This window comes from Marmota monax, unplaced genomic scaffold (genome assembly GCF_021218885.2).
Source record: "Marmota monax isolate L192 unplaced genomic scaffold, Marmota_monax_Labrador192_F-V1.1 WCK01_AAM20220418_F8-fsc00197, whole genome shotgun sequence".
Lineage (NCBI taxonomy): Eukaryota > Metazoa > Chordata > Mammalia > Rodentia > Sciuridae > Marmota > Marmota monax.
Genome location: NW_026694815.1, coordinates 2,654,733 through 2,664,932, shown reverse-complemented (window position 1 = coordinate 2,664,932; position 10,200 = coordinate 2,654,733). Strand labels below are relative to the sequence as shown.

General features: G+C 37.1%; 1 protein-coding gene across 1 annotated transcript; it reads right to left on the bottom strand.

Annotated features, from left to right (window-relative positions):
- Positions 1 to 6,791: 6,791 nt before the first annotated feature.
- Positions 6,792 to 8,897, bottom strand: LOC124080124 (disintegrin and metalloproteinase domain-containing protein 25-like). The gene has a single exon (XM_046425987.1). The coding sequence runs from the start codon at positions 8,895 to 8,897 to the stop codon at positions 6,792 to 6,794; it is 2,106 nt and encodes a 701-aa protein (XP_046281943.1).
- Positions 8,898 to 10,200: the final 1,303 nt, after the last annotated feature.

Sequence of the window (10,200 nt, the reverse complement as noted above, 5' to 3'; positions counted from 1 at the left end):
AATTAGCACTGTCTTGGGAATGTAAGATGTCTGGTGAATTGCAGGTCTATGACAGGACATTGTGCCAAGCACATATGGGAGAGAAGATGATCTGTTTATCTCAGTAGGAAAATGACCATGCAAAGCATTTACTCAAGCTGTTTGGTTTTCCTTAGAAAACATTTCTGTCCTTAAAAGTAACATATCAATATTTTCTTAGAGAGAGAGAGAGAATTTTTTAATATTTATTTTTTAGTTTTTGGTGGACACAACATCTTTATTTTATTTTTATGTGGTGCTGAGGATTGAACCCAGCGCTCTGCACATGCCAGGCGAGCATACTACCGTTTAAGCCACATCCCCAGTCCACATATCAATATTTTTGTAAGAACTCTCTCTGAACAGTAAATGATGATGATGTTAAAAAAAATATTGTACCTTTGCTCATTTAATTTAAATGGAACCCGAGAGAGAGAGAATTCAAAGAGTACAATTATACCCATATCTACTCTTTTACTTAGTGTGTTTATGACCCACATTCAGCATGAGATAGGGGATGAATCTGCTCTTCATTCTTTAGCTGTACATCTTATATGTATCTAGTCTTATAATACCAAGTATGATTCTGGAGCTTAAATGTGCATATATTTGATACAAGATGGTGTCTAATACAATCCGACTAAGTTATATAGTGTCACCCAAAAAAGCACTGATATATTCCAATGTTGAAAAAAATTATTTTTTTATATTAAATAAGAGTTTTTCTGCAATGAGGAGGCCATAGGTATCTTAACAGCACCATCCTGAGCAATGTTCATTCTTATAAGAAATGCTCTTCCTTTGCCTTCCATGCTCTCTATTTAACCTAAAACCAAGGAAAGATACAATGTTTTTGTAATATATACCATTCACAAGTGTCATTAAAAGGGATTTGAGGAGTTAATACTGTTTCCTCTTTGGGCATTTGTCTTAAACTTTATAGCTGATTTGTCATGTTGGTTGTCATATTTGAAGGATGATTTATTTTCTTTAAGGAATGAAATTTGTTTTTTTCTTTTTGGTACAAGAAACTGAACTCAGGGACACTTTACCACTGACCTATATTCACATTCCTTTTTTATTTTAAAAAAATTTAAAATGTTGAGATAGGAAATAAAAGAAATTATTGTTATTTTCTCTCAATTATAATGTTTTCTTTTTGACCAATATACATTTTGTGTGAGAATCAAAATATACCTCAGTTTAATTTTCACACAGCTGATATGGTGCTTTATAATAAAAGAACAAAAATGCAGATGAACATTATGTATTTCCCTCTTGATTTACTTTTAATATGATGTAGAATATTGAAGTTTGATTATAATTTGTTACACAGTAATAATTTGGTTCAACTTACATACTTTTGCTAAAAACAAAAATAGCCTCTGTGTAGATAACGCCTTCATTTAACATCAAAATATATTTTTATCTCTAAAAAAAACTGTGACAGGCTGGCCTTTACTTGCCATTCTCTTCCTCAACCTCCTGAATTGCTAGGATTATAGGCATATGCCTCTTGCCCAGCCTAAGCAGTGTAATTAAAATATTTCTATTTTGTTTTATTGTCCAACTTTAGCAATAATTTTATACTGAAAAGTATTATTTCATGGTTGTTCCTTAAATAGTTTCATCAGAGGGATTGTGGCACTTTTTCTTTTGTTACTGTGAGAGTTTTCATGGCCTCCTGCCAGTCTTTGACAAAGTTTTGTGATAAACACAGCCCCAGGGACTGTGGGTGATAGGATCGCTAATCTAATAAAAAATGGCTCAAATATTCTTCACTACTTGGTGTGCAAACTAATTTTTCAGACATTTGTGTCACAAAAAATATTTGTTGGAGTTTTCCTTATGCTATGTGTTGGTTTGTTAATTATAAATATACAGAAGTATTTTAAGATATTACTTTATTAATTAATATATAATTCTTGGTTTATTATTTTAAAATAATAGATCATTTGTGATTGAATACAAAAAGAATAAATGTCCACAAATTGCGATTAAAAATGAAAACACTCTGCACACAATTTTTTATGGTCCATTAAATTTCCCTATGACAAAACAAAATCTATAACATTTGAACAGTCTTTTAAGTATGTACCTACATAAACAAGGTAAGAGGCTATTTCTGAGCTTGTATTAAGTAACACTTTTGGATTATTTTCATTATTTTTATTTTGCTTATTTATGACTTTTTAAGATGGCATATAACTGTGCTACCTCGGTTGTTCTCAAACTTGTGGGCTCAAGTGATCTTCCTACCTCAGCCTCCTGTGTGGCTGGTACTACAGGCATGTGCTACCTCCCCCAATTTAAGGTTATTTTAATGTGATGCTTCTATTATTACTCCCAAGAAGAAAGGGGGCAAGTGATAACCCAAGGTGTAGAGGACAAGGGAAACCTGAGATTTGTATTGTTGAAGCTCAGTGTTACTCCTGTGCATTGGTAAGTCACACTATGCTCATAGAAACCTAGAACCAATGCAAATCCTAGCTTTGCCCAGTACAGTATTTCATCTTCATGAAAAGATGATCTGGAATTTAAAATGTCTTTCACCAAGATTGTAACACAAGGATAGAAAAACTAACAAACAGACCCCAAATTTCTCTACTGTATCATTTGCCAAATGATTCTCAAAGTAAGCCCCCTGTCATTGCCTGTTTGCAGGTAAAAATGTTTGTGCTATATAAGAATAGCTACTCCTGCTCTTGTTTTTGGTTTCTGCTTCCATGGAATATTTTTGTCCATTCTTTCATTTTAAGTCACTGTGTGTCATTACCAGTGAAGTATATTTCTTATAGGCAGGTTATTGCTGAGTCTTTGTTTTCCCTGTTCAACCTGTATCAATCTTTTAAGTAGAGAATGTTACCCATTTACGTTCCAACTAGTTATCGCTAGGTAAGAACTTACTCCTGTTGTTTTGTTAATTTTGTGGTTGTTTTGTATATTCTTTGGTTCTTTCCTTCCTCTCTTGTTCTTTGTGCTTTGTTGATTTCTGTATTGATAAGGATTGGTCATTTTAATCCTTATCTGAACTACTATTAAGTTTTATACTTTCTTACATTTTCTTGAAAGTAGTTATTATCCTTTTATTTTGACGTAATTTTGATGCATTTGTTGTAAGGCTGGCCTAGTGATGATGATTTGCTTCAATTTTTGCTTGTCTTGGAAAGATTTTATTTCACTTTCCGTACTCTTAGTTGGCAGGCTTTTCTTTTATTTGGTTTTTACTTTTAGGGTTTCAAAGATATTGTCCCAATCTCTCCTGTCTTAAAAGATATCTACTGAGAAATTTGCTGCTAGTAAAATAGAGACTTTTGTGTATGTGCTTTGATGCTTTTCTATTGTCATTTTTAGAATTCTATGCCTTGGACTTAAAATATTTGACTACACTTGTCTCAGAGAGTAATTGATTTGGCTGAATTTTAATTGGGTCCTTTAAGCATCATATGTGAGGTTATCCACATCTTTCCCAAGATTTGGGAAGTTTTCAGCTAGCATTTCAATAAAAAATTTTAGTATACCTCTCCTGTCTTTTTCTACTGGATTCTCTATAATATGAATGTTTTAATCCTTAATGGAATCCCACCAGTATCTAAGGCTTTCTATATTCTTTTTAATTTTTCCTTCTTCATACTTATGTGGGTGGTAAGTTAAAGAAGAGAGAGAGAGACTGAGTTATTTCAAAAGTCCTGTTTTCAAGTTCAGAAATTTGTCTTCTGCTTGACCTATTCTGTGGTTATTGAGAATCTCACTTGCATTTTTTTTAGTTCATTCATTGAGGTTTCAGCTCCAAGAGTTCTTTCTAATTTTTATTTTTTTAATCTTTGTTTATTTGTTTTTATGTGGTGCTGAGGATAGAACCCAGGGACTCATACTTGCTAAGTGAGCACTCTACCGCTGAGCCACAACCCCAGCCCCTCTAATTGTTTCTTAATCATGATTATTACCCTTTGCTGAATTTCTCATTCATATCACATGTTGCTTTCCTGAATTCATTGAAATGTGACCCTATATTCTCTTGTATCTCATTGATTTTGTTTAAAATCATTATTTTGAATTCTTTCTCAGGCAATTTGTTGGTTTCATTTTCTTTTGGCACCACTGGTAGACAGATATTGTGTTCCTTTAGAGATGTCATGTTTCTCTGCTATTTAATGCTTCCTATGTCCTTATGTATGTTGATATCAGTACATCTGATAAATCAAATGTGTTTGCTATTTATGAGATGGCTTTCATAGCAAAAGACTTTATGTGGTAATGTGTCCTAGGATGTTGTTTGGGTAGGCTTATGATGGCTTTGGTTAATGTTAGGAATGTAGTTTCTTCAGTTCTAATCAAGACCAATGATGCCCATGAATGTCTTGGTGAGTAAGGCTAGACAGGATTGAGGGATTGTTCATTTAGCTAGAGTGCAGCTTTCTTAGGTACAGTGGATTCACTACCAGCTCTGATTGTGGTACATGAAGTTGCAATTGTGGGATGTCTCTCAGTTTCTGAGGGCACAGAATGGTGGGGCTACTTTGGCAGGTCCAAGCAAACAAGGTACAGTTGGTTGGCATGTCAAGATAGGCAGAGCACCTATAAAATATGAAGGCTGTGTGGGAAATAGGATTCTTCTATTGGCCTTGGCATGCATGGCATGGTACTCTTGACAGTAGGAACAGGGTATCTGTTAGTGTCTAAGTGCTATAGGGTGGCTGGACTGCACCAGTGGTAAAAAGAATGGTTCTTTTCTGTATCTTGAAGGCTTAAGGTACCTTTGTGGGTCAGTGACAGGTCAGCCATTCAGGAAAGGACTCCTAGGATGTGGGTAGATGGGATGGATCACTCAAATTATTTACTGGGGCCACAAGAGAATAGACTAATCTACTCTGCAACTTCTATGTATCAAGGATGTAGGCTAGACCAGGTTTGCAGGCCTCAGGAGGTTAGGAAGGGCCATGTAACTACTTCCTGGGATTGGGTGGGCTATGGCATTTGAGTGCAGGCCACCCTGTAGATTTCTGGAGAAGAAAGAGGATGGACAAAACCATATAGTTAATTCTCAAGTGCCAGGTAATCTGAGTTGCTAGTGCAGGCCATCAGGCTGCTTTGTAGAACATGGGGTGTAGAGGCTCTCAAGGTGTTATTGTGCAGCATGTTTTGGGCAAAGAGGTTACATGTGGATCAGGCTTTTTCACCAGGACGATGAAGTGGCAAGGACACACAGCAGCACTCCAAACTGGGCTCAGCTGAGAGCTGTTATACTCAATGATGAAAGAAAGAATGCTTTTCCTGGAGGATCAAGAATAAGACAAGGTTGTCTAACTTTTTACACTTCTTCAGGATAGTACTAGGAAGAAAAGTAGCACTTCTGCTGTGCAACTAAACAAAAAATAGTAATGAAACAATCCACACTGGGAAGAAAGAAGATCATCTCTATGTAGATAGCATGATAGAGCATGTCAAAACCCCTAAACCCTCAACAGAAAAGCAGATGTAATAAGTGAATTCATCACGGCTCAAGGGGATTGAGTATAACTTCTGACCAAAAATAGGCTATACAAATACCACTCTGAATATCAATAAGGAGATAAATTATATCAAAGAACCAAATGGAAATTCCTGAAATGGAAAGTATAATCACCAAATTTTTCAAAAATCATAGAGGAGATCAGGAGAAGATTTGAATAAGGAGAAAAAAAATATTGGCAAAGTTGAAGATAGAGATGACAAAATCTGAAGAAATAGAGAAGCAAAACTAATAAATCTCTTGCAAAATATATAATCCAGTATGGAGTAGTGGGATGAAATCGTGCTTCAATTTATAAATATTGAAAACAGCTCTTTGAACATTATTTGGATGAAATTTTCTTTTCCCTTGCTCTGCACTCCAATAATAGGAATTATGTAATTTTTCACATATTCCACACACCTGTTGCCTTCTTATTTTCATGGTCTCTTTTTATATGCTTCACTATGGGCCCTTTTCCACTGACTTGTCTTCCAATTATGTAATTTTGTATATCTGATGCAAATTTTAAGCAGTTCTCACAAGTATCCAGTCTCCCTTTGGCTCCCCTAAGGGCTGAAACTCCTAGGGAGGACTGCAAAGAGGTGTGATTTGTGAGTTTCCTCTTTCCATTTCACAGAGCAGAGTGAAAAGGGAATGGGTTTGGAATTGTGAGATGAATAGTACATACACACAATCACACACACACACTCGATCCATCAATGCAATTGGTGTTTGCTCAAGAACTACAACTATTTCCATGAAAAATGAAACTCTAGGGCTGGGGTATATTTGGTGGGTGAATGCTTGCCTAGTTGGTGCAAGGCTCTAAATTCAATCCCCAGTACAGTTAAAGAATTTTTTTTTAAAAAAAAAAACCACTAAAATTGCTGAAATAATGAGAAGTGGGAATGTGCTAGGAATTACATATATTAAACAATGAATGTTTATGGATACTGAAGTTCTCTGGAACTTTATGCAGTAGTTTTTAACATTTGCAATAGCATTTCTACCACCAATATATTAAAAGTTAATGGACTGGAAATTTCATCAAGGATTGGGATTATTTTCTGAAAAATGCAAAATATTGGTCTTCTGTCTCAGGTAAAGTTTAAACATTGAGTTCTTCTGCCTTAGGTTAAGGTGAGGTTTGAGCACCCTGCTGTTGCTTCACAGGTGAAGTATTTTTTACCCATCTCTTTCTTCTCAGGTGAAGTTTTCACATGTTTCTTTTTTTTCCTGGGTGGTGCTTGATGCATCTTTATAAGCAAAAGTAACAAACTCATAAACAAAACCAAAAATGGAAATAAAAAAAAGGTCCCTTCCTCTTTTCCATCCATTCTTTCACTCTTTTCCCAGGGGGTGGGCCACTGTCAACACTCCCTCCATAGCCTTTGTCTGTGCAGTTTGGGGGCTCCCAATTAGGGTCACAATGGCAGTGATGTTTGTTGTTGCAGCTCCCTTTCATAGCACAGGTCTCTGGTGAACAATCACTTGCCCACAATGACATAGAGACACACTTCCGGTGTATGCACACTTGTCCATTACCACACTCTGTGCCATCTTTCACATCACCAATATCTGGTATGGTCATCCCAAAATGATAGTCGGTACCCCAGCAGGTCACACCATTGATGTCAATCCAATGCACAGTAGTGTGACTTCTTAAAAAGGGAATTTCTTTCACATTCTCACACTGAACTCTTCCACAGAGGAAATCTGACTTATTACACCTCACATAGTTCTCACCAATGAGACCACAGTTACCAAAGCGGTCACCTCGGCTGTTCATTTCTGTGTAGCAACTCTCCTGTGCACTCCTGGATTCTTTGCCAAAGATCTGTCTGCACTGTTCGTCACGTGCATTCCATCTCTTCTCATGGCAGTAGCCACTGTCCATGCAACAGACCCCATCCTGCACATACACATCTTCTGGACACTCAGGTGAGGTACCACTGCACCACTCTGGAAGATCACACTCACTGACATTTTCTCTACACACTTTACCTGGTGGCAAGAGAAGGCAGTCTTCGCAACAAAGCCCAGAAGCACATTCAGTCCCAAATTTCAGAGTGCAGTTTTCCGAACAACATGGATGGTTTGAACACAAAGTTGGGGATCCACAGTCACACTCCTCTCCTTCTTCAACCACATCATTCCCACAGCCAGTCCACTTCAAGATGTCTTCTTGTTTTGGTGCACTGCGCAAACAGTTCATATATTGAAAGGTTTCCCACATTTCAGCATAACTGCAGTTGCTGAATTTAATGCCATTTGATTTTTCTGGATACATGATGCAAATAGTATCCCCGCATATACATTCAGGTTCATCATGCAACATACCCAGATTATGACCCATTTCATGTGTTATGGTAAGTGCAAATTCATGTAAATTATCTCCCAGGGCACGATTCACTCCACATTGCAAACCAACATCACATACACTTCCCACATAGGCTAAGCCAAGATGTATTTCAAAATCTTGTTTTGCCAAAAAATGTGCAAGGTCATTTTTTAGGCGAGGATCAAGACTATCTTTCTTCCAGCTGCAAAAGTGCTGCAGGACAGTGTATATGTTGTTAGTCACTTCAAAAATGTTCTTTTCATTCCAGACTTCAATTCCATGTAAACTCAATTCAACATCCACTTTACATAAAAGGGAATGTACAGTATTGCTAATGACAAATAATTCCTCTATCACAAGTGAGACATTACTTTTCTTATAAAGGTATTGCTCATAATCTACAACAAAAACTGCTTCAAGATACCATGTGTGGGTCCACCAGCCTTCATAACCACTTTGCCTCAGAATGGAATTATTACGCCTTTGGAGCTTTAGTTGTCGTGCTAGTTCTTCTTCTGTTAGTCCACATCTCATGGGTGGGAATTGTGTCTTCTCTCTGTCCTTCTTATAAAGCAGATGTTCAAATGTGGTAGAAAGTCTTTTGGGTTTGATTTCATAAACAGTGTCATGGACCTCTAGTATTCCTCGAAAGCCCCCCAAACAGGTGCTAAGAGCAACCAGGGATTCTGGGTTCCCTTCCACATAGCCATCATAGTAGCAGTCACTCTGGACAAAAGGGTGGTCCTCAAGCAGAGCACCCTGCTTTGTGTAGGTGAACACAGAGAAGGGTTTGGACACCAGAAGTTTCTTGGCTTTCATGTGGACAATGTGTTTCTTGCCTCCAAAGTGAAGACTGTAGGAGATCCAGTTAGGGGGCCTCATGGCTCTATTGGTGCCATTTATTCTCAAGGGTATCACTACTTCTGGGGGGCTATGGTGTTGAGAGTGGCCAATCTGGGCCCATCCAGAAAGGAAGAGCAAGATGCTCAGGCAGAGGTGTAGGACAGTGATCCTCATATGCACCAGGGCCTCACCAACAGCCATCATGGTTTTTGACTAGAGGCAAAAGGGCAGAGAAGGAGATTCTATTGTCCTGTCTCCTTCCTTTGACTTGGTTGCAAGCAGCACTGACCTTTAGTGGGATGTCTCCTTCAGAGTCAATCCATTAGAACAACACAACTAAAAGAAAAAATGAAAAGAAGGGCAAAGATGGAGTGGCTAAATTATCAACAGGCCAAGATGGAGGAGAACAGCAGGGTATGGGCTCATATGCATTAGAGTTTAGTTTAGGGCATGACTAGATATTGTGTACTGGATTTGCTTTTTAACTTGGTTAAGGCAGAATCAGATGGTGGGGGTTGAAAAGAATGACAACCGGCTACAGGTTGGTAGTTGGCAGACCCCGATGTAGAACATGTGGGTTCATGAACTGTTCTCTAAATACATGAATACATAGAATATTTTCACAATAAATATTTAAAACAAGAGTCTGAATGAAAAAGTGAATATATACCTTGTTCTGGTGAGGGAGTATTGATTTATACATATTGATTTTGAATAAGAACAATAGATTTTTCTTCCTATTTTGAATGACTATTTACACACGTTACTCAGGAGAAATATGTAAAACAATTCTCACATATGTTAGTTTTCTCCATGGTCCTTAATACAGACTTCCATGCAAATAATTGTGATTTGTTGGGTTTTCCTCCAGTCCTGTCAGATTTCAATGTCAAATCATCAGTTGTCCTTCAAAAGTATTATAATCTGATTTTAATGGATACTTTCAGGCATTAAAACAAGAAATTGTGGAATTGTAAGGCAGAATAACTTGGGTTGATAGATTTCACTCAAAGGTGTTTATATGTGATTATACTCATACAAAAAATAATATTTTTCAAAGTCTCTGGCCCTATTAAAAGAAAAGGATATCAAACTAGCTAGAAGAGTAACAATTGGAAAAGGGAAGTTACTAAAAGTAAAATAAAGTACCTTCAGAAATGCAAAGAAAATCAATGAACCCTGAGAGGATGGAGGAAAGCTCCTGGGTAGGTGATGTTGTACCAGAACAAAGGCATTAAAATCCCTGGCATTTCAGGATGTGGAGGAAACCAGCTCCAAGATCAACCTTCCAATGAATTTGTCTCAGAAATGACAACACATACAAAAATACAGTTTAAACAATAATTTGATAGTACAAATATCCTATGATGAATGAGTGCAAATGAGAAATCTGATAAAAGCACAGTTCCTGGCTGATAATACTGATTTGTTGCTTTGTTATCAAGCAAAGTAGGAATGATGCTGCAGAATATGCACATACTACACAGCACACCTGGGAAACATC